Below are 24,120 nucleotides of genomic sequence, written 5' to 3' on the forward strand. Positions count from 1 at the left end.
ATTGGGGGGTGGGTCTAGCATCCTAAAATGGAAAATATTTCACCAATCTTTCTGAAACGGAGTCCTGCCAAACGTGCTGTGTGAAGAAGTCCTTCCTCTTTATTTGTCCTGGATCTCCCACCAATCAGCTTCATGGGATGACCTTAGTGGGTTCTAGTATTTTGAGAGAGGGAGAAAAATGTCTCCTTCTCCACACCATGCATGATTTTGTACACCTCTATCATGTCTCCCCTTAGCCTCCTTTTTTAATTAAACTTGCCATGGAACTGTGCTCTTTCAGTCAAAAGCGTAGATGTCATATCCCAAACCCATTTCTGTTCTCCTTGGGCAGGGTAGTAGGGGTCGGTCCTATTAATTTATTTATTTCTTACAATTTTTACCATGCTGATCTTGTATGCATTGGAATTTTACAGGAAAAAACGTAACAGAATGGATATCATTCATTGATCTTTCATCTTTTGTCCCCAATCTCTACCATCGCGCGTATATATTTCTACCCACTGAGGATAAAACATCCCGCATCTGATGAAGTGGACTCTAGTTTAAAACAATAAATCTGTTCGTCGTCTGTGAAAGGATGATCCACAAAACATGCTTCGCTGGGATTATGAACAAGATCACTGCAATTATACATGTCTATAGTGGCTGATTCATTGCAATGCAAGTTATTTGGAGAGGATCAGAACATGTTTGTGAACTACTGGAAGATTCAATTTATGCAAGACAATAAATATCAGCTGTACTATAGTCATTTATGTTTGTTTGGTTCAGATGGTGAAGATAGGATAAAGTGCTGGATTTGGAAATGGTTTTTCTTCTATTTTTTATTATAAATGATGTAATTATTCTTATTTTGTATTTTTTTGTTATTTCATTTAATTGGGGGGAAAAGATTTATAAAGTGCTCTTCAGCAACACTGCCAAGGTCGTTTACAAAAACAAGATAAAACACATGGGCAAAATACAATAAAGAACATCTTTTAAAATATTTATTATTTATTTAAAACATTTGTATCCCGCCCTATATCATTAAGATCCTAGAGCGGCATACAGATAAAAACATACAGCATAAAACAATCAATATGCACAGTTAAAAACAAATTAAACCATGATCCAAGTTAAAACAATATATAATTTAAAAGCAGTAAACGCCCATATGCAAATACGTTTTAAAAAAACCTTTTAAAGTCTTTCAGGGGTCTCTTTTTAAAAAAATAAAATTAAAAAAAGCTCTTTTCACATAAGTGCTGAAGCTCTGCACTGCAACTCCCATCAGCTGTGGATGATAGGAGCTGGGAGCAGGCTGCCCGTTTCGAGACTGCAATTGCCGCCTCAGGGGCTTGAGGGGGGGTTTATGGTGGGAGGCTTATTCCGCCAGGGTTCTTCCAGAGGTTTTAGGCCACAGTTCCCATCATCCCCAAACCCTGGCCCCACTGGCTGGAGGGGATGTGTGTATGTGTGTGTGATGGGACTCGTAGTCCGTGAGGGGGGGCGGGGGCCGCGCCTCGCCTCACCGAGAGCCCTTGCCTCAACGCCGCCGGTTGGCCCCGCCCCCCGCGCGCTCATTGGCCAGTTCGAAGAGCGGGGCCGTTTCTCTCTCTCTTTCTCTCTCTCGCGCACACACACACACACAATGGCGGCGGAGGCGGCGGCAGCGGCCTCTCCCTGCTCTGCCGGGCTGTGCCGAGAGGCGGCGCTTCGGCCCTGCTGAGGCGAAGGGGGAGGGGCGCCGCGCCGCGCCGCGCCGCGCGTGGGTTCTGCGTGGGAGGCCCCCGAGGCGGGCAAGGGAAAGGAAGGGGAGGCCGGCCAGCGAAGGGCGTCCGCGCAGATGGCGGAAGAGCGAGGCGCGGCGGGGCCCGTGGAGGCCTTAGGCCAGGCGGGGGCCGCCCTCGATGAAGCCGGGGGCCCCCCGGGGCCGGTGGGAAGCCGTGGGGGCGCAGCAGCGCCGAGGGAGAGGCAGGGGCCCGCGCCCGCGCCCGCCCAGGGGCCCTCAGGAGGCGGCGGCGGCGGCGGCGGCCCCCCCCCCACAGGCGCTGGCCCCCCCACAGGCGCGGCCCCCCCGGACTCCTGGATCCAGAGGACGTTCGAGCGGGTGCGCTCGGCGCCCCACCTGCGCCTGGCCCTGCCGGACGCGCCTCCGGTGGCCGTGGTGCGCGTGGAGAGATACGGGCCCGAGGCCGGGGGGCCCAGCCCCACCGCGCCCGGCCCCTGCTACCGCTACGACGTGACGGTGGCGGACGGCGTGTACCGGCAGAAGTGCCACCTGGCCCCCGAGCTCAGCCGCCTCGTGCACACCAACGCGCTCCGCTGCGGCTCGCGGGTCAAGGTCACGCAGTGCGCCTACCTGTACCCCGAGAAGCAGCTCTCCGGGGGCTTCCTGTGCCTGGAGCAGCTGCAGGTCCTGGGCCCCGGGGCCGAGGGTGGGGTGGGGCCCCCGGAGGGCAGGGAGTACCGCCACCAGCCCGGGGCGCCGCTGAAGGGGGGCAAGAAGCACTACCTGCCCCTGTGGAACAACGAGGACCCCTGTGGGGAGGTGTGGGTGGCCCAGAAGCCCCCGCAGGACGTCTGCGTGGAGGGTGAGTCAGGCACCGCAAGGCAGCGGTGTGAGGGGGGCCAAAGGTGGGGGTGGGGGGGGCACCGCCAAGGGTGGGCCGGTGCTGCTCTCGGGATGTCAGTGTCAGGGGGGCCCAGGTGTGGCGCCAGCCCATCCTCAGGCACCATATTTCTTTGATTGTAAGACGCCATCCATTGTAAGACGCACATTTCAGTACCACCAACAGGAAAAAAAAAACCCTAAGACACACACACACACATGATTCTAAGACGCACCCCATTTTTAGAGATGTTTATATGGGGGGAAAATGCGTCTTAGAATCGAAGAAATAGGGTATTACCGCATCTGCCATTTGGAACAGGCCACAATCAAATTCTGGTCTGCAGGAAGAGCAGGAATCGTGGCATGCAGGTGGGTTAGAAGGTGCAGCAGGTTGCTGGTTCATGTAACGGCGGACTGGCCTTCCAACTAACCCCGTTGTCTATTTTGGTATTTTTTTTAATGCCGTGCCTCATTGCCCAAGGCCCCAACCTGGAAGGCTGATTTTCCGCTGGGGCCACGTGAGTGTGGCCGAGGCGGCTGAGCGCTCTGTGCACACCACTGCTTTTGAGGCAACCATATTAACCTAGGATTAAAACCAGTTGCGCCAGTTGTTGAGTTAAAAAGATTTTGTTCTTAACTTCTCCGTTTGCATCAATATACTTTGCAGAGGTCGTCAACAGGGCTATTGAAACCAGTCCTGCCAGTTATTTATTTCTGTCTTCTCCGCTTGCTTTCCTAGAATCCAAACTAACTTCTCTGTTTCATGTGGACATGCTCTGGAAGACCTGGGTCAGCTTCCCACCCTTGCTGGTTAGAATCATGCATAAAGCGAGGCTGCGGTACTATGGGAAACCTGAGACAAAGCTAGATATGCCATATCAGGTAGGAAATCTGCAGTTCTAACACAACATTTTCGTAAGAGAGCAGCTAAAGTATGCTGTTGCACGTTCAGTGAAATCTGGCACAGGTGCTGCTAAGTTTTAATTCTTCATAAAGTTTGCTGAATTGTTCCTTCAATAAACAACTATAACTAAGCAAAGCAATTGTAAGTGATTACATAAACTGGTGTTTGAATAAAATATATGTATATATACAGCTTGTGTTAATGTAGTGTATGCTTTTTAAACAATAAACATTGTCCTAAACAAAAGCTGAACTGTGCCAAACACACAATTCCAGTCTAGTCTATTTCACTGAACTTGGTGACCCTCAGAATTCTAGTAGTCTTTGCTAGTTGTAACTTTAGGGTTAGAGTTGTTGTTCTAATAGGTAGAATCAGAAGCAGTTTTATCGGTGAATACACCACTGTGCTAAAACGAGTCTTGCTAAATAACTTCCAATTTGATTTTTATGGAGCTTTAACTAGGTTAACCAGTCTGAAATATCTTGAGCAACAGAAGAGAGAGTATTAAAATGCCACCTTTAATAGAAATTGAGTTCTATTGAGATAGTTGGCAGCCTCCGAAGTCTGAAGCTGCCGAGTCTCCAACGCAGGGCGGAGATCCTTCCTTCTGTACTCCGGCTGCCCTGCATTTTTGGCTAGATAGGCAGGACACAGATAGGCAGGACATGGATAGGAAGCTGCATGACGTGGCTTCCACAGGCGCCGCCCCAGAACTCCCCCCTCTCTGTGCTCCGTTTCTGAACTGCACCAGCTATGAAGGGGCAGGGAGTGCAGTTTCTGGGCTCCAACGTCAGGGCCCTGGTTCTAACCTTGGACCCCTGAAACCGAAAATACGTATGGCCTCTAGGCGGTGCCTTGCTCCCTTAATTGTGTTAAAACAACATGCAACCTGCAGGCCATGTGAGTCCATGATGAGAGCTCACTGCCCTGCACAACTCCACATGACTGTATCATTTCTTTTGTTACTATTTTCTTTTTTCCTTTAAGAATTGCAGTGTTTCTTCTCTGCGAAACAAGTGCATCACCCCGTACAAACCCATCCGCTTGCCTTGTAGCGTACTGTACTGCTTTCTGTATCGGGAAGGAACCCCATTGCATTGCCTTTCTCCTCATTTTCAGATCTTGCCGCAACATGTGCTAAGTTTGTATAGGATTCCATAGATTACTAAGCCATAGCATGTTTTCTGCTACCAGTTTTACCGTAGACATCTTTGCTATTGTTTTATGAAGCCCTGACCTCTCTATCTTGTGTTCTTGGTTATTTTCATTCTGTTTTAACGTATACATTAAATCCTAAACCCATTTCCTTGAAAGTCTATTGATTTCAGTGTAACTTCCACATTTAGCATTGCAGCAGCCCCCAGCGCCTAACTCTTCCTTTGTTCAGAAGTTGGTCCTGCTGCTTTCAGTGGGGCTGCTTGCTACCAGGCGCAGAGAAGAAAAGGTATACAGTTTGAAAAGCACGGCTCAGCCTCAGTCCTTTAAAAGAACTCTTCAGCAATAAATACTTTTTCACTCTTCCACAATGTTGCTTAAAACTCAGCACATGTTCCTAATTTTTCTAGGCCTATTTTGAAGTGGCCGATCATTCTGGTATGACGTCTGTGGTGCTTTGGAACTCTTTATGCCCTGAATGGTACAACAGTATGAAGATTGGCATGGTGGTGCTGCTTCAACAGTATGTTGTTAAAACAAATTATGCTTTCAAAACAAACCCAACTCCTGGAGATTCAAACATGAAGAGATTCTCTTCAATAGGTTAAGTATGCGAAATACGTATTGTGATTCAGTAATAATTCCTTGTGCTGCGTTGGAATATACAGTTGCTTACAAATGGGCAATGAAACTACGTGGCATGCCTCCCTGCTCATTCATTGTACATGTATTCAGGCACACTGAAGTGAAAGTCTGGGGCAGGAAGAGTATACATTTGTTTACCACCTTGGGCAGTACAAAAACAGCAGTGCCATAAGAAATCTTTACTGTGCGAATTGCCCTTGAGTAGCAGGAAGAAGTTTTCTTCCTTGGCTGCAGAGCCAAGGTTAAAATAAGCTTATTCTGTGTTTGGCCCAAGCCAGCTGAAGTTCGCATCTACAGAAGTACTAGATTTTCAGCAGTATTGGCTATTCCAGTAGCCACTCATGAAACAAGCAAACATCTCTATGGCTTAGGACTACATGGGTTCCTTATCTCATCACATCTTGCTGTAACTGGCACAATTAGCTTCAATTTATTTTGCTTAAAATTGCATCTTAGTATTTGATATGTGAATATGGTGTGTAGGCAAGAAAGTGAAGTGTTTTGTCAGGCTAGCGGGGAAGATAAATGAAAACTGTTTGATGATTGTAAGCCAAGTTGACAGTGATTCTAATTATCCCTGTGAAGTAGTATATTCAAGTTTGTCAGGTTGAGACTTTTAACAAACAAACAACATTCTCAGTAGATTGGAAAAAACCAAGTTTCTGCTTTCTACAAGTGCTAATGGGGTTCACATAATAATAGAGAGATTTTTTTAAATGCAGAGGAGCGGGAGAAGAGCCAAGTGAAATTAGCCGGGATAGGTGTAAATTAAACAATGAGAATTTCCCACTGAAGAGTCGGACTTCCTGTGGCATAAATAGAATGCTCATGTGGCGTATAAAATAGCTAATTATCTCCCCAATTTATAGCAGTTTCTCTCGATTTTGCAAGTAATGTATTTTAGAATACTGGATAAACTGTTAAAGTTTGCTATTAAAGGAGAAAGTAGGAGGACCCTCCTGAAGATATACCGTTTTACACAGGCTTTCCCTGGTTTTTAATGTAGCTGGTTTTATATTTCCTTTTTAATGTTTTAAATTTATACTTCTTATATTTTATGGTTTGTAATTGTGCTCCAAAGAGCTTCAGCTGATGGGTAGTATAAAAATGTAATAAATAATAAATAATTAAAGAAATAGCTTGTGAGATAACATACGACTGCCTTCACGTAACTCAAGGAGCACTGATTTGCTCACTTTTCCCCCAAAGTAACATTGTCGGTGAAACGTTATATCTTGGTACATTGTCTCTAAGAATATGCAGGTGGTGTTTCTGCATAGGTGCTTCAGTGGGGTTTTCTTTCACATGTCTGTCTTGATTCAGACATAGATATTTGCTTCAAAGATGCCCATCATAACTCCGTCCAGCTTGATTTAACCAAATGCTCACTCTCACCTTTTATCCAGAAGCCCATACATATTTATGCATCCATTGTTGGATGTTGGGAAGTTTCTTAAAGGAGTAGAACACTCCTTGTTCCAGTATATCGAAGAAAAGATATTTCAGAGCTGAAGGAGCTGTCTTGCAGAGAATTCCCATTTTTTAATGTTTTCTATGTGCCAAAGCCATTCATTCTGCAGAAGAGTGGTTTCTGCGACCGATGTAGCATTCTTTCTTGCAATATAACATCTTGCAGCATATCTGTGATTTGTGTGATCTCGGAGGGGGCAGTATGGAAAGAAACAGTTAACAAATAGTTTGAAAGACCCAGAACAGACAGGTAGATTGTACATTGTACATCGCTCAGAAATGTTCAATGGGGAGCGGTATATAAATATTCATCATCATCATCATCATCATCATCATAATAGTTTTTCTGGTTCCATGTTTATGTTTGTGTGATTTATAACTTATCTTATTTGAAAAGTTCAGAGAGATAAAGCAATTTTAATAAAGTCATGTTTTACATCAGCCTTCCTCAACCTGGGGCGCTCCAGATGTGTTGGACTACAACTTCCAGAATGCCCCAGCAGGCTGGGGCATTCTGGGAGATGCAGTCCAACACATCTGGAGCGCCCCAGGTTGAGGAAGGCTGTTTTACATAAAGCCGTAGCAGGACTGTATTACTGATATAACCATTATCTCAGCCAAAGCAAAACGAAATTGTTATCTCATACTTAATTCTTTTATAGAAATCAATTTGAATGCTCGAGACCCTGCAAGTAAAATTAACATCATTCCAGAAAATAAAGTTAAAGCAGAATGGAACTTGCCTGAAGTTAAATATCGGTTTATAACAAGGTTAGGCTTTTTTTTTCTATGTCCTTTTTAATAGGCAGTGTTTCGTAGCAATATACAAGACTTGTATCAACAATATTACAAAGTGCAGCAGGGGAAGAAGAGAGAGGGAGGGTAAAAGAAAATTAAGAAAATAATAAACGTTATACAGGAATAAACTCTCATTCAACAACCCTCAGTACATTAGTCCTTGTGGATACATTGATAAAGAATCATAAGATAAATAGATTCCTTTAGTGAAGAGCATGGCTTCTGTCTATGCGCTATATCAAAAGATTTATTTTGTATATTCAGATATGTTTTGCTATAAACGTGACTCCTACAATTCTGTCTATTCCAGGTCAGAATTAGATAACTTACCCAACAGCCATTCCTGTGATATTATTGGACTTGTACAATATGTAGGAAGAACTGAACGCTCAAGGAAAAGAGGTGCTTTCAAAGACTGTAATACTTCTCAGCCAGTTCAGAAGTATCCACTTCAAGCATTCATCAATGTTTCTATTCTCTTTGCAGAGCATGGGGAAGATTTTTGGATCCATCGCTGGGTGCATGCTGTTGATGGGACCTCAGAGCAGCCTTTCATCCTGGAATTGTTTGCCACATCTCAGCCAGATATATTTGAACAAATTCATCCAAGTATTTATTTTAAAAGCTTATTGCAGGCCTATTTTAAATTTCGGGCACCACAATTATGATCAATACTATGGCAGCTCCTTCTAATTTCCCTGCTGAAGCAATAGAAATGGGAAATGTGAAGGAACCCAGGGCTTCATCAGTTCAATTATTGTAAACTGCTTCAGCTATGGGGGCAGTATAGAAATGAAATGAAATAATAATAGTAATAATAATAATCTCCCAGGGTTTACAGACACACATAATTGCGCAACATAAACCTTTGTGCTGCCTTCAGATATGGCAGGGTACATAAATAGCATATAGCACCTGAGTGTGATGACAGTAAACAACGAAGTAGCATAAACCCAAAATGATGCAGCGCCTTCTTCATTTCCAGTGACATACTTGGTATGTACACAGATGAGGGTGATACGAAATACCGCTGAGAATGGCTCCTGTACCATTTACCTGACAACGTCTAACGAAAGTGAAATGTTTGTGACAGGTAAATAGCTTCTGAAATATAATTTCATAATTCATGCAAATCACAGCAATATTTTTCCTCTGTCCATGTACATTTTAAACAGTTTCCCATTTCCCTTTTTACTTCTTTGCAACAATCCTTGGGACTGAAACTGCTTCCATTCATCTCAAGAAATTGTAACTTGCCCTTCTTAGTCCTGCTTCCAATAATACAAATTTATTAGAGAAGGTCATTCACTAGTATCTGCATTGCTTCCACTGTCTTGGGTGGTGCCCTGTCTGTTTCAAGACTGTTTCAAGTTTGGCAGCCTTGTTCAGCTCCTGTTGAGTGATGATTTAATATAAATAGTATGTTGCTAGGCACTGTATTAATACAAGCAAAGCATTTCCAGTTGTGTTCTATTTATCCAAATGTCTAAAGTCTGATTCTCTGAATTTGTTTACACAATGGTGGTTTCTTGATGTACCACCATATCTCTTGGATTGTGTGATCTGCATGGCTGTTGGTATGTTCACCTGAATATTCTGGAGAATCCTGTACCTGTAGCAGCCTAGCTGGGAACACCGTATGGCCCCGTTCAGACAACACGCTAAACCATGCTGCTTAACCACAAAATGGTTAACAGAATGTATTGGCCTTAATGCATTCCATTAACCATTTTGTGGTTAAGCAGCGTGGTTTAGTGTGTTGTCTGAACCAGGCCTGTCTTGGTGATTGGGCCAGGGTCATAAAGGAGATGCATAAAGCTTATTAAGCCTCTGGAGAAGTCCTGCATTCCTCTGACTCAGCCTCAGGTTCACGCAGGGAGACTCTCCAGTGGCTGAGAAATGGGTGCAATTCTTCCTTTGCCCTGGCCTTGCCTCTTGAAAGGCACAACACCAGCATGTCCATGACATTTTTCAAAGAGCCACGTAATAATGGGAATATATCAAATATTTTTGAATACCCTGCAGTAGCATCCTACTGAAAACCAATATGGCATAGTCACTTCTAAATGTTACTGCTTTAAAGCTTTTGATTCTTTTATTATACTTCCCACAGCCTTTTTGTTTTTCTTAACAGGGTGGCACAAGGGCCAGCCATATACAAAAGATGCGACAGTGAAAAGCTTTATCCAGTGGATTAAAACTCAGAACGAAGCGTCTCATATGGAGAAAGCTTCTATTGGTGGATATTATCCTTTCCCACCTGCCCCAGACACTTTTCTGAAATACTGCAAAAATATTAAAGGTACTGTATTTCATTGTGGCCTCTCAATCATGCTTGACACTTTCTCATGGTCTTACTGGCATTTCTGTGCAACTTTGCACAATCCAGGACTTTCTCTGTAGATGCTGAGAACTTGTCTTAGGTTGTGATCCAAAAGTTGCAGCAAAGGTTCTCGGTTTTCTATCCCGTCCCACATCCCTTTGGCTAATTTAACAATTTGAAGTTTGCAAAGCCAGAGGGGTTGTTGTGGCTTTAATTCTGATTCCAATATAAAGTGGCAGTAGGTGGTGTCACTTAGATAAAAATTACAGTGCAACTGAAGGGGCAGAGGATGGTTTTGCATCCTAGAGGTGGTCTTCATGGTAGCACAGAGCAATCACAGTTGACCTGAAAGTATCTTAAAATGCAAATATATTTTGATGTCGAATATGTTTATAGAAACAACCATGCATTCCCTTTTGTGTGCATTCACGTGAAACTCTGAAAGCCTTCTCTTCTCAGATGTTTTGCAAATGAAATATTTCCACATGGGTTTTTTTTTTGTGCCAGTTTAAAACAATAGCATTATTATTATTTCTATTACTATTACTATTACTGTTATTATTCATTACATTTGTATACCTCCCCATAGCTGAGGCTCCCTGGGCGGTTTACATAGGATAAAAACACTTAAAAACAATATACAAAAATTCAAAATTGCAAAAACATACAATTGAAAACATACAAAAACATACCAAGGCTAATTACATATTGCTAAATGCCTGGGAGAAGAGAAAAATCTTGGCCTGGTACCAAAAAAATAACAGTGTCGGCGTCAGGTGGGCCTCGTCAGGGGGATTGTTCCACAATTGGGGGGGCACCACATACAACTAATTCAAACATTTAAAACCAGTGCATCATTAAAAGCAGCACACCATTAAAAAAGGCATCTTAAAATTCAAGTGGGTACCACTCTCTTGCCGTTCTCCGAGCTTCCCTTGGAGTAGGCACCCGGAGGAGGACCTTGGATGTTGAACACAGTGTACGAGTAGGTTCATTTCGGGAGAGGCGTTCCGTCAGGTATTGTGGTTCCAAGCTTTGGTACTGTTCTTGGCCATGTGAATCCCATATTCATATTTTTTGGTGGCATTGTTTCTTTAAAACTAAGTTTCAGGGGATTGCTCTTTGCAGTTGAATCAGCTTTGAGAACCATCAGTGAACTGGAGAAGGTGATTGAAAGCCTGCACTACAGGGAGCGCAAATGCATTGCTTTTCAGGGGATAATTAGTGCTATAAGATATGTCAGCTGTAGCAATACATCTCAAGATGCCTCAGGAGTGGAACCAATGCAGGTATGGTGCTTGAGAATTAATAGTATAGTACTTAGGATACTACGATCATAATTACAATTGAGATTTTCTGCATTTGAATTTAGAGGACCCGCAGACATTGTCCCTTGATTAACATTTTTTCTTTACTTTTGAGACCAAATAGAGTTTGAAAGTCATAGTTTAGATTCTTAAAGTTTTAATGACTTGGGGAGCTTCCTAACCCTAACTATTAGAAGACATTGTGTAGCTACTCCATCTTTTTTTTCCTGAACAGATTGCAAGGGAATAACAACCGCTGAATCACTTGTAAAAATCCATGAAAGGGGCAGGGTGACGGCACATTAAAAGCCTCATCTGGAAGCACCATCTCTGTATTTTTTAAGAGTGTTTGGCCTGGTATATTTAAAACTTTCTACAGTGAATAAATCAGTTCAATTAAATTGGGGAAGGTAAATGTTTGTGATCGCCTGTTTTAAGAGAGCACAAAAATTTAGATTATACTTGAGAATATGAGTTTCCTATAAGCAGCAGAACTTTCTGGTTGTGAAAGTGAAGCTGATTCTATTCTCCCACTATTCAATTCCTATAGTTTAACAGAAGGTCTCCATTACAGACTTCTCTGTCAGAAAGTGACCTTGTTACGGGAGGAAGAAGAAAGTGTCAGCAAGCCATAGAACCAAGGCCTGTGCAAAGATCACCATCACCCGTGCAGCAGCAATGCAGAGTAACCAGACAGGGGCAACCAAAGAGAAAGATTGAAACTGTGGAGTAAGCCCTGTTCCCATCTCTATTTTTGATGGCATTTGTCTATTTTAGGCCACATTTCTCCTTCTGCTTACTCCTCTCAGAACAAGGTTAGACACATATAAATGAGCATTACCCAGTTTCAAATGGGTTGCATCAGTGTTAAGAATAATACAGTCACAACAAGTTTTAGAGTACCTTTTCAATGCAATCTATATTTGCATGGTAGTACTGGTTAGGTAAGAACAGATGACTGGGGCCACAGCTAGACCTAAGGTTTATCCTGGGATCATCCATGGTTTGCCCCTGCCTGAGCACTGGATCCCTTGTGTGTCACATAGATTAACAGGTTTGACCTCTGGACGATACAGGGATAAACCTTAGGTCTAGCTATGGCCTGGGAATGACCTTGCTTAAAATGAAATAGCCAAACTGGGTAGTAATAGGTTCTAAGCATCAAGATTACAATAACAGTGAGGCCTTTTATATGATTGATGCATTATTAAATAGTAATGGGTTGCACGTCATTCATTTAGACCAACACAGCCTACTAAATAAAGTAATATATTATTTTAAGGTCAAGGGACCCTCCTTCTGCACCTTCTGGATGTTCATATTTCACAAGATCAGCAGGAAATAAAATAATGTAAGTCACAACTTTCTTTGCAGCTTCTCAGTTTTTTTGTATTTTTAAAAATGATATAAATGGTGCCAGCATCCACAGTAGTTAGAATGGTGTTTTCTGAAAGATTGTCAATGAATTGTAGTTTGCTGAGGATATCAGTAGTATCTCATAAGTAAGACATCTATTCCGGCAGGCCTATCCAGTGGAATTTTAGGATGTTTTAATAATGCATACTATATTTTTAATTCAGTTTTATGTATTTTATACTTATTGTTGTTCCCTGCCTCAAGAGACGGGTAAGAAATATTATTATCATCATCATCATCATCATCATTATCATCTTGAGAATTGGAGGCATATGGTCTAAGAATGGAGTCTATGTAACCAAATGCCTCACCTGTGGCAGTACTGATAAGCCAAAATTACAGGGTGCCCAGGATTGCCTGGTATGCATATTTTAAAATATAGATAGATGCATTGTTAAGATTGCTGGGGTGTGTCTGTACAGATTAGATACTGCACATATGTAGGAAATTATTTCATCAGGTTGTGTAGTTCCTTTCTGGAATTCCTTTGTAATCTGAAGATAAAGGGCTATAAAACGTGTTGGAGAATTGCCTCTCAGCCTATTTATTTTATTTATTTAAAACATTTATATCCCGCCCTATATCAATAAGATCTCAACTTGTCCAACTTGTTCATGACAATTACAGCTCCTTCTTTGTCACCTTCTTTAATTATGATGTCAGTATTGTTTCAATGTGTGTGGGTAGGAGCCATGACCCGGGTCCACATACGTAGGCATTTATTATTTAATTTATTTATTACATTTATATACGGCCCCATGGCCATAGCTCTCTGGGCGGTTTACAAAGGTTAAAAACAGTGAGCATAAAAACAAATATACAAAAAAATTAAAACCATCAGACATTAAAATAACAATATCCATTTAAAACAATTATTCTGGGGTCAGTTAAAAACTCAGCATATGTTGTTAACTGCCTGGGAGAAGAGAAAAGTCTTGACCTGGCACCGAAAAGATAACTATGTTGGCGCCAGGCAAGCCTCGTCAGGGAGATCATTCCACAGTCGGGGGCCACCACTGAAAAGGCCCCCTCCATTTAAGTGGGTGTGTGGGTGCAGGTCTGCATGCGCATGCATCGTCATGGGTTTGGTCATTCAAGCTTTGACAAGGGAAATAGGGCTGAGACAAAGGCCGGGAAGAGCAGTGATGCTAGGCTTCTGTCCAGATAAACTGCAGTCTGACTGCACCTTAAATAAGTTGGAAGCTGCAATGTATTTTTAAAGTGACAATGGATTAAATAATGTGAAAAGTAATTCATCCTAGTTTGATCTCTCATTTAACGTATTGTTTACCCAGCTGTTCCATGGAGATAGAAAATATTTGGCCACAATAATTGGTTTCATTACTGAATTTTAGTACTACTTTAGCCTATGCAGCTTCACTTATTAAAGCAGAAAAGCAGACCTCAGTTCATATCATGAAGCCAGAAGCTATGATAGAATAGACCAGCCATATGGCAGAGTGCAGGTTTCTGCCTCTCTTTTCCTTCTATTTTAAGGCCCCAAGCAAAAAAGCTACTGATGGAGGTTGGATTTTTATGTATAGCTGTTGAGATGTAGATGTTACTATATTTTTGGAGAACCTGTAAATGCAAAAAGCATTATGTGTACAAATGAAAAAAAATGTACAAACTATGCTGATCATGTTTGTAAATATTAAATAAAAAAATCCAACCTCCATCAGTAGCTTTTTTGCTTGGGGCCTTAAAATAGAAGGAAAAGAGAGGCAGAAACCTGCACTCTGCCATATGGCTGGTCTATTCTATCATAGCTTCTGGCTTCATGATATGAACTGAGGTCTGCTTTTCTGCTTTAATAAGTGAAGCTGCATAGGCTAAAGTAGTACTAAAATTCAGTAATGAAACCAATTATTGTGGCCAAATATTTTCTATCTCCATTGCAAAACCTAGCATAATATGGGTTTTCCTTTTTTCTCCTCTCTCTCTCTCTCTCTCCATATATATTGTTTTTGCTGTCTTTGCAAACTGGAAAAGCATTTGCTTATCAGGAATATTTCAGTAATAATGTATGCATGTACATACCTAAGTACATCTTATTGTTCATCATTCTTGGAAGAAAGCTTGCATGTATCCAATACGAAATATGTTACCTTGCAACAATTTAATTCAGAGCTTTCTTCCTGTTCAGGTAGACACAGATATTTAAAATTTACTTTGACCTTATTTTATTTACAAAAAGGCTAAGTAGGAATTATGTTTGCAAACACTTAATTCTTAGTTAGATTATAAACTTCAGTTTAAACTTGGCTTGTTCAGACAACCCGTAGTTAAAACTAACCACAGTTTATCCCAGTTCAAACATAATGGCAAACCAGAGTTACTTGAAAATAGAAGCAAATGCTTCTGATCTTGTCCTCACAGCTGGGGATGGGAGGAGTACATATGCCCAAGGCTTATTTGCTAGAACAAAACCAGTGTTTAATTTTGGTTAGTGCTAACTATAGGTTGTCGCATTAAACCTAGTCAAGATCTCCAGCGCAACAAGGTGAAGCTCCGATTTATTCTGTTGAACTTCCTCGGGAGAGTGTGTATGTAGAGCCATCAGTGAGACCTGATTGTTATCTTGCAAGTAGATCGAGCAAATCTGCCTTAACCATGGTTTGCTGTTTTACCATGGTTTGGAAGCCCACTTCTACCCATGGTTTTGTATTTTTTATTTATTTATTTATTGCATTTCTATACTGCCCAATAGCCGGAGCTCTCTGGGCGGTTCACAAAAATTAAAAACATTCAAAGTAAAAAACAACAGTATAAAACCAAAATATAAAATACAATATAAAAGCTCAACCAGATAAAAACAGCAGCAATGCAAAATTACAAATTTAAAACACCAGTTAAAATTTATTTATGGATTGTTAAAATGCTGGGAGAATAAAAAGGTCTTCACCTGGCGTCTAAAGGCATATAATGTAGGTGCCAAGCGAACCTCCTTAGGGAGCTCATTCCACAGCCGGGGTGCCACAGCAGAGAAGGCCCTCCTCCTGGTAGCCACCTGCCTCACTTCCTTTGGCAAGGGCTTGCGGAGAAGGACCCCTGAGGATGACCTTAGGGTCCAGGCAGGTACATATGTATCCTGATTTGAAGTCAATCCTTTGCAGTTGTTTAGGTATTCAGACTTGATATTTTATCATGGTTTGTTTTCCTTAACTATGGTTAAGTATTATACTACATTGGGTCTTAAGATGCAACTTAGACACTTAAAACATTATACCTGCTTTATTACACGCTGACCCTGTGAGAAGGCTCTGTTTTCTAAGGGAATTCCACATTTTCACATCTGCAGTGTTGATTCAGAAGAGAGTCGACGACGTGCCCTATGGCCCACCATACACCTGATCTCCAGAATGCCATATGCATGTTTCCTGAAGGTGGCAGAATGCATGTTTGTTGGTTTACATCATGATTTCATAACTGACAATCAACACTAAGTGCTATTTGATTTACTGACCTGTCTCACCCTGGGCGATATCTAAATTCATGGGGCTTTTCAGTGGTTTGAAATACTCTGATTTGCCATTTTAGACTCTGAAATGATGAATGCGTTTGAATCTCCCTTCCTGTTGTTCTCTGTTTACATCCACTAAACTGAACTAGTGTCTTCTTTATGGCAGCGCACCCTGGAGGTTTTCCAAGAATTCGCAAAGACATCTTACCTGGTTTAATACTGCATTGTGCTGCTGCTTAGTGTTTCATGCATTGTGAGTCAAGCAGGTTTCCGATAGTGAGGCAGTTAAAATGATTTTTAGGCCCCTGTTTTCCTAGCAAGTGAATTCTGGCAAAGACATGGTTCTTGGTTTTTAAATATTAAGAAACAAGTTGTTTTGCTCACCTACAATGACCAAAATGAACCTGACATGAGAGATCTGTAGTTCGATCCCCCCATGTCTCCCCCCACCACTCCAAACTCTGTGTGTATGCATCTTGGGAAGAGGGTATTGAACCCATTTCCCCACCCTGACTCCTCTCCCAAAGCTGCTAGTAGCTCTGTTGGGGATGGTGGGGGCGTCATCCAGGCTCTCTAATGGTGGTAACAATAGTTTGTATGGAAAAACAGCAGGCAGGAAGGGTTAAACATTCCCCCCCCCCCCAGGCCACAGTCCCAACCAAATGACTTCAGGGTGAGGGGGGCTGTTAAATTGGTGAGGGAAGGAGCTTTTGGGGGAAGAGGCCTTTAATCGTCTCCTCATGTCTAAATCATCCCCTCCTCCAGAAGCTATTATCATCATCATCCATCAGAGACCCTGCATCTCCCCCACCCCCACAGCTGAGCTAATAGTGGCTTTGGGATTACATGAGACAGAGTAGGGAAATGGTGTGGAGAGAAAGGGTTAAGCCTTCCCTCTCCCAGCGCCCTTATCCCATCAGGTAAGCATCAGACATGCACACCCCAGCACAACTGCTTTGAAGTCAAGGAAAAGAGTCTGTGTCATGTCTTTTTTTTGGGGGGGGGGGGGGGCTTATCGTTAAGAATTAGTGTTTTCATCAGTAGGAAAATGCCACAATCTTAAGAGTTTGTGGTCCTATACAATATAGACATGGTCCTATATTTTTGTGACACTCAATGCCAACAATATTTTATTTTAATTTTAATTTGCAGGTTGCATGAATTTTTGCCAGAAAATTCCTTTTCAAGTAAAGAAAGTCAAGAAGTGATGGAGATAACACAACCCTGTAGAAGTAAGTACCTTGTTTCATGAAACAAACTTTAAAATTAAAATAAATAATACCAGATCATTTCCTTAGGGCTGCAGAATGGAAAGCAAAGTTAATGTGCCCCCTCCTAACCTCTCATATGAATGTCTGTTGTTTATGGGGCAAGATTCTAAGTAAAATGTAAATTTTGTATGTTAAGCGTAGAAGTATTATTATTATTTTTTATTATATTTCTATACCACTCAATAGCCAAAGCTCTCTGGGCTATTCACCAGTTCAACAATAGTAGCAAGAACATTCCCCAGTCCAACTAAATGTTCCTTTTTCATTGCAGTAACTCCTTTTCCTTCCTGAGGTGCATATGCACCCTCTGTTGTGTGTCAAGACAATATCTCATTGTCGCAAGGAGCCTTCAGACAGATAATTGCATGTGTGTGTAGGAAGTGGTCTAACATGGATCTTCTAGATTCCCTGCTGGTCAGTGCTGCTTTGCCAAATTGAACCCTAGGATATATTCCTCGTGTACAAGGCAGGTCTTTAGGGTGTAGAGATAAAAAATTTAATAGCCAGTGATTACTGGAGGAAAGGAAAGACTACATTCCAGAGGCCTGATTCATAATAGTAGTTACAATCAAGCAAGTGAAGCTTGCTGTATTACTGCTAGATCTGAAACAACTATTCTGACTTTCCGATTTTGAATGTGAACCTCCAAATCTAAAATTAGACTAGAACTGCAGCCCAGTACTATGAACGTTTATTCAGAAATAAAAGAATATGCAGTTTTTTGTTGCAAAACTAGAAAGATTAATCATACAGGCATATTCAGATTGGACTGGTGAATCCTTGATTTTATGAAAGGGAGGCTAAGGAGGGAGGATCCTATTGGCTTCTAAGGGAGAGGGGTGATAGATGCCAGATAGCCACGCTGAGTTCCTAATCAGGTTCGAGTGGAAGTCAAGCTATTAACAGTGGTGGCTGGCAGCAGCCTGGCTTGGAAAGCTAGAGATTTGGAAAGGGAATTTGGAGCACAGGTCTTGCCTGCCCAGGGGGAAAGGGGGCTTCTCTTCTTCAAGGCTCACTTGTGGGTCAGGGAGTCGCCCTCGATGCCAAGCTGTCAGAATGGGGGGACTGCGAGTGCCTTTGGTCTTGTACCCCACAAACCTTTTCAGGTGAAGGATAAGAAGGGGAACAGCAGCACTGCCAGCTTGTGAGTTCCCTTGGAACACTGACTAAAATGAGATGTGAAGTAACGGTGGAAGCAGGGGAGGAGACCAGGGGCAAAAGGGTAGCGGGGGAGCAGTGCCTAGCTACGAGTAAAAGGCTGAGTAAAACCGAAGTGGAGTTCGAGGTCAGAATTCCTTTTAAAGGGTTTGGCTGCAAGAGGGAAGCTTCCTTACCAGGAGTGATAAGTGCAAAGATGTGTGATGTGCAAGAGAGTTTTTGTGTGTGTCTTGAATGATAATGTTTACCAGTGCTTACAGTGCCTCAGGCATGGAGCTCCCACTCACTACAGTGCTGGTCAGCCAAGTCAATGGGCATGCCTCGGAGAGCTTGATTGCATTAAGGACCTGGCAAAGAGTAAAGCATTTGCATATATTCCCACGCGTGTTTCACAGGGGCAGGAGATCATCCTATTCTGTGTGCGAACAGAGGATGGCCGGTGTACATCTGCTTTGTTGCCCAGTGTGCCTAAACTTATGCTTTGCATACCTTGACTCAGACCAAATGGAGATTTTTGGCACCATGGTGCTTGAAGGTATTTAAAAATGGCAACGAGGCTGAGCACCTCGATAAAAGGAGATTAACTGTGCATTTGCTATCTCCCTATTAGCAGGTAACAAAGAAATAGCTGGTGTGTCTGAAGGCGTTCAGGCAGAGAGGAAGTGCCATAATCCCTGGGAAAGTGCTCTCTGGACAGCCGTAAAAGACAACTTAACACAGCACTTGCATTACAGCAGCGTTTTCCCAGAAAGCTTTCCTTGCAAATTTAATTATGTACACAAAGAATTCCTTATGCAACGATGCAATCTTCAAGCAGCAAGATGGAAACCAAATGATTATATAACAAATGGAGAAACAAAGAACTTTGAAAATGCCTGTCCTCTGGAATACTACGAAGTGGCTATTCTGAGTAAGTAACCACCACCCTCCCAAGGCTGGGGGACAACACCTCACTGCGAAGGGTTAACAGTTTTGAGGTCTGGACGTCAAGAAAAGGACGAACGACCTCCCATGCTGCATGGCGCACCATTGCTGAAACGGAGGAGAGTTTCAAGAGCAAATTGTCAGTTGTCGTGGTGGCCTGTTGTTAAAAGGGAAATGAAATGCTGAGGCCATCCTACTGAGTCCAGAGAAGTCCTTTGACTGGCCTCATGACGCTCTTTGGACCCCAGCCTTAGCGTGTCTGTCCCAGGCTTGCAGCGCTCTCACTGCTTGACTATATAATTAATATCCTCTGCATTTACAAAGAAATCAGCTATTAATTAATCTGCCCAGTTCTGCAGTTTGCAGAGATAATTTTAGATAGATTACAAATTCAAAACCCTAATAAACCGCAGAGCTGGACTGAGAGGGGTAGGGAGGAAATTGCACAAGGACAGATGCAATTATGCACAGGAAAGATGACCCAAATGTAGAAGAATACGAGAGTATCTGTTAGACTGCAATGCGTTCAAGATAGATGGAGGGTTACATCAGGTATCAAATTGAAAATAAGTTAACAATGTGGTTGCTGTGGCAATAAAGGCCAATGTTGTATTGGTCTACATACGAACAAGAGCACAGTTTCCAAGACTTTAGGCCAAGGTTAGCGGTGGAAATGGTATGAATTCACTCAGCATTAGTGATATGCCATCTGGAGCACTTTGTTCAGTTCTAGAAAGTAGTTTGAAATGGTTCAAAGAAAAATTGTGAAAGGATTTCACAATTATATTTCCGGGCGAAATATAAAGTGTTGGTTATCACCTTTAAAGCCCTACATGGTTTGCATCCAGGCTACCTGCGGGATCGCATTCTCCCATACAATCCACCCCACACACTCAGGTCCTCTGGGAAGAATTTACTCCAGCCAACGAAAACAAGGCTGACAACTATTACCCAGAGGACCTCTTCTTCTGCCGCTCCCAGTTTGTGGAATGGCTTGCTTGGAGAGAGTCATCAACTTCACAGTCTTCCGGAATTTAAGAAAGCCATAAAGACTGATCTCTTCCAGGCCTACCCAGTTGAATTTTAAGATGCCTTTTTAATAATGTGCTGCTTTTAATAATGAATTAGTTTTAAATGTTTAATTAGTTGTATGTATTTTATGGTGCTTGCATTTGTGTTGTACCCCACCTCGATCCAGAGGAAGAGGCGGGTAACAAATAAAATTATTATTATTATTATTATTATTATTATTATTATTATTATTATTATTATTATTATTATTATTATTATTTCTGATGAAACTGGATATGTTTAGTCAGTAGAATTGGTTTTAATCTGTTGGGTCAGGACCCACAATCTCAACCTAAGGTGCCTCACACCAGTAATCGCTGTCACCATTTTCTTTTGAAGTTTTTTTTTAAAAAAAGAAACAATTGTGTGAAAAGAGGCACACATTTCGGAGAGTGACAAATACACATTATAGATTTCCAAGGAAACTGGACTGGTATTTGCCAAAACTGCCTTTGATATGGGATGTCAAGGCTGGGTATCAACCCCTGTGGGTCGCAGGGACCATTTAAACGGAGGGTCCTGATACTAAGTTTCCCAAATCTTTTAAAGACCATCTGCCAAAGAGTCACACCAAACGGTAGACATCAGAACGTGCATCACTAAATTTGCTGTGACCATATCCTTAATATCTTGACTCAAAGCTGCCTTTGCTAAAAGGGTTGCTGAAGCCATTAAATAGTTCTTTTAGGCTAGTTGGTACTAACAAAACATAACTATTCTCGTACAGGTATAAACCAGGACATAGCTGTGGATGTTGCCTTCCTGCCTGGATGTTGCCCTGAAGATTCCCAGTTATTTCGAGCAGAAGATTCACTGAATGAAGCCGTGTTGCCTCACACTAGTGGTGTTTCATGTCACCAGGAGGCGATTAACAAAGAAGGGTGCTCTGAGATGCTTTCAGGTAGGGCCATCTAGGTAATGGTGGTGGTGGTTTGCACATGACTTGTCATCACCTGTCTCAAAGTAAGCAGGTATAGTTGTAAGTGAATCTTTACTCTAGACCTGTATCCTGGACGTTTTTATATGAAGCCAGACTGTTGTGTGTGTATTTTCTATCCAATATAGTTCTTCAATCCTCATTGCAGTGCTGAGCAGGGAGCCATTTTAAATTGATACATGTCTGGAGGAATTAAAATATCTCCTCCCTGAAGAGATAGCAACACTGATAACAAATTGTAACACTTTTTGAGGATCTCTTCCTTTTTTTCTTCTCCTTTTTTTACATGTTTTAGTTGGCAATGGTAAATAATTGCAATATGCTTAAATGAGCATATTTCCCCTGCAGGTGTTTGCCTGTGTAATTGTGTCTGCAGGCGAACTGGTTTTGAATATTTGACCCACAATCTAATAGATGATTGCAAATTATGCTTTCCTGCTTATTAGTGCCAACTTCCCTTATGGCGTGTAAAAGAATTGCCAGTCTCTCCAGATATGTGAAACCAAGGAGGAGGGGGGCTGGAAGCTTTGCTTATTGTGCCAATCATTTTGTCATCTTAGATTTTTATGTTCAGGAACTGGAAACCTACAAATCTGTCAGGGGTCGTTAGGTAGCATACCAAGCTCCAGAAAAACAGAAGGGTTGAAGTGCTTCTCTTGTAAATAGATACAGTTGCTTTTAGATTACCTTTACTTCTTGCCAAGTTCCTTAAAATATTTTCCACACTTAATAATTCCAAATAATACATGCAATTTCCCCTTTTACTATCTTCTGCCAAACACAGAAATGAGGTTTATATTCTAAGCTTAAGCCCCTGCTCTTACATGATCTAGATGAAGAGTAAACCACAGCCATTTTTGAACCCTCGATCAGGCATGGAGCTGGGTTTCCTGTGAATGGATTTTGTTTTGTTTTGTTGCCATAGCACTGAAAGGGTGGCGGGGGGGGGGGGGGCGGGGGGATGGGTTTCTTGCCGTTTCCCAATCTTAATTCACAGCCATTCTGGGATATGAGTTGCCAGGAAAAAGTAGTCGCTTCCCACTAATTATTTTCCTGGATTTGTCCCAAAGCAACAGTTAGCAATTTTAATACTGATATGCATGTTCTTTGCTATCTGTGTCTCCACACTAGATGAAGTTGTAAAAGCAGCTGCTGACCTGGAGAAACAACATGTCATCTGTATTCTGGATATCTGTTCTTTGGGTGAAGATAAAGTTGAAGTCTTTCTTAACAAAGTGTATAAGATTACAGAAGTTGATGTAGCAAACAAAACATAGGTTATTATTGACAATAGATTTGCACTGTTAATCTGAGGAGAAAAACGAATGTGCATCAGAGCATCTTTTTCCTGCCTCTGGTCCAGCCGAAGAACTTGGATACTTCGCAATAATACTGTAAAGGAAAGTTCTTGGTCCTTCCTACCTGGGAGCAGAGGTGGAGATGTTGGCACACGTGGCATCCTCAGGGTGTGTTTGGGCACCACAAGCATTGATATTTTACTTTCATTTAAGGTTAAGTTGCCAAAAGGAAAGCAACGAATACATCAAGTAGCCAAATCTTGCTCTGTGTTGCTGGAAATCATGTGCACGTGTGGAGGAAGAATTCAGCTTTTTGTTGTCCCTGTTAAATGATGGCTAGGGATCTAATTGTGGTCCATGTTCTCAAAATTTGTCATAATGAATAGTGAGCATTTCTAGATGAAGGAAACTACTTTACTGTTTCCACATTTAACTAAGCACAGGCCGGCCAGAAAGGATTGCCAAAAATAGGTGGTCCCCGAACTGCCACTCATTGGCAATCAGAAGGGTTGGAGGAGGGACAAGGGAAGTGACCGGGGAGAGAGCTCCTGCTTCCTGCAGGCAGGCACCTGTACTTCCCCACGGAGCGCCCACACACACACACACACACTGGGGAGAGCCCCCAGGCTCTCCATTTGCTATGCCAAATGTGAGTCCCACTTACACTGTCATCTGAGATGCATGAACGTGGTACGCTGGGGGCAAAACGTTCAAACGAGAACGTTGGTTCTTGTGGCAGAAATGGAAATGAAGTTGAGCTGATGTTGATGCAGAACTAGTAGTCTAGCTCAGACATAGGGAATACCCTCCAGTGTGCTCCCAGACGTGGCTCAATACAGCTGCTGTGCAGTGAAGAGGAAAGTCTGTGTGTGTGTCTCTCTGTCTGCGTGTTCAGAGTTCAGAAGAATGAGTGCTTTTCAACCTACTTATTCAAGGAGTCGTTCAGGCTTCCTGTACTTTGCACTGCAGCTTTTGATAACTTCCTGATCATTTGACTTAATAATAATTACCACATCTTTAAGTGGAAATTTGTGCATATTTTCAAATGTTTATGATGTTGTTGTTTTTTCTGTAGTTGCCTATGTTTAATAAAAGTGCAACAGTGATTCAGTTTTGTTCAAGTGAAATAGACGCTTTGAGTGTTTTTTTCCCCCGGGTGAAAACACATGAAGGGGAGCTTAGCGTCCAGTTAAAAGACTCATATTGTCTAAGTGGAAGAAGTAAATTGCAGGCCCAGCCCTTCAGTTGTTGCAATTAACTGCAGGAGTGGTTGGATAGCTTGGGAAATTTCAGCCACAGCAATCCCTCTGAGGCAGCAGTGTTTAGAGTGGGAGCAATAGACCTTAAGGGAGAGGACCCTTTTCTTCTGCCCCTTCTGTGTGAG

The 24,120-nt window shown here is 42.2% G+C and overlaps 1 protein-coding gene across 1 annotated transcript; it reads left to right on the forward strand.

Moving 5' to 3' along the window:
- Positions 1-1,828: 1,828 nt before the first annotated feature.
- On the forward strand, positions 1,829-23,863 carry RADX (RPA1 related single stranded DNA binding protein, X-linked). Its single transcript, XM_063142042.1, has 16 exons — positions 1,829-2,576; positions 3,336-3,478; positions 5,066-5,258; positions 7,433-7,541; positions 7,879-7,970; positions 8,055-8,177; positions 8,554-8,661; positions 9,703-9,870; positions 11,020-11,180; positions 11,749-11,927; positions 12,481-12,549; positions 16,244-16,330; positions 17,230-17,309; positions 19,117-19,416; positions 21,229-21,402; positions 22,570-23,863. Exons 1-16 carry the CDS (start codon positions 1,829-1,831, stop codon positions 22,713-22,715), a joined length of 2,880 nt encoding a protein of 959 aa, XP_062998112.1. The 3' UTR covers positions 22,716-23,863.
- The last annotated feature ends 257 nt before the right edge of the window (positions 23,864-24,120 follow it).

The sequence above is a fragment of the Elgaria multicarinata genome, chromosome 15 (genome assembly GCF_023053635.1).
Source record: "Elgaria multicarinata webbii isolate HBS135686 ecotype San Diego chromosome 15, rElgMul1.1.pri, whole genome shotgun sequence".
Classification (NCBI taxonomy): Eukaryota; Metazoa; Chordata; class Lepidosauria; order Squamata; family Anguidae; genus Elgaria; species Elgaria multicarinata.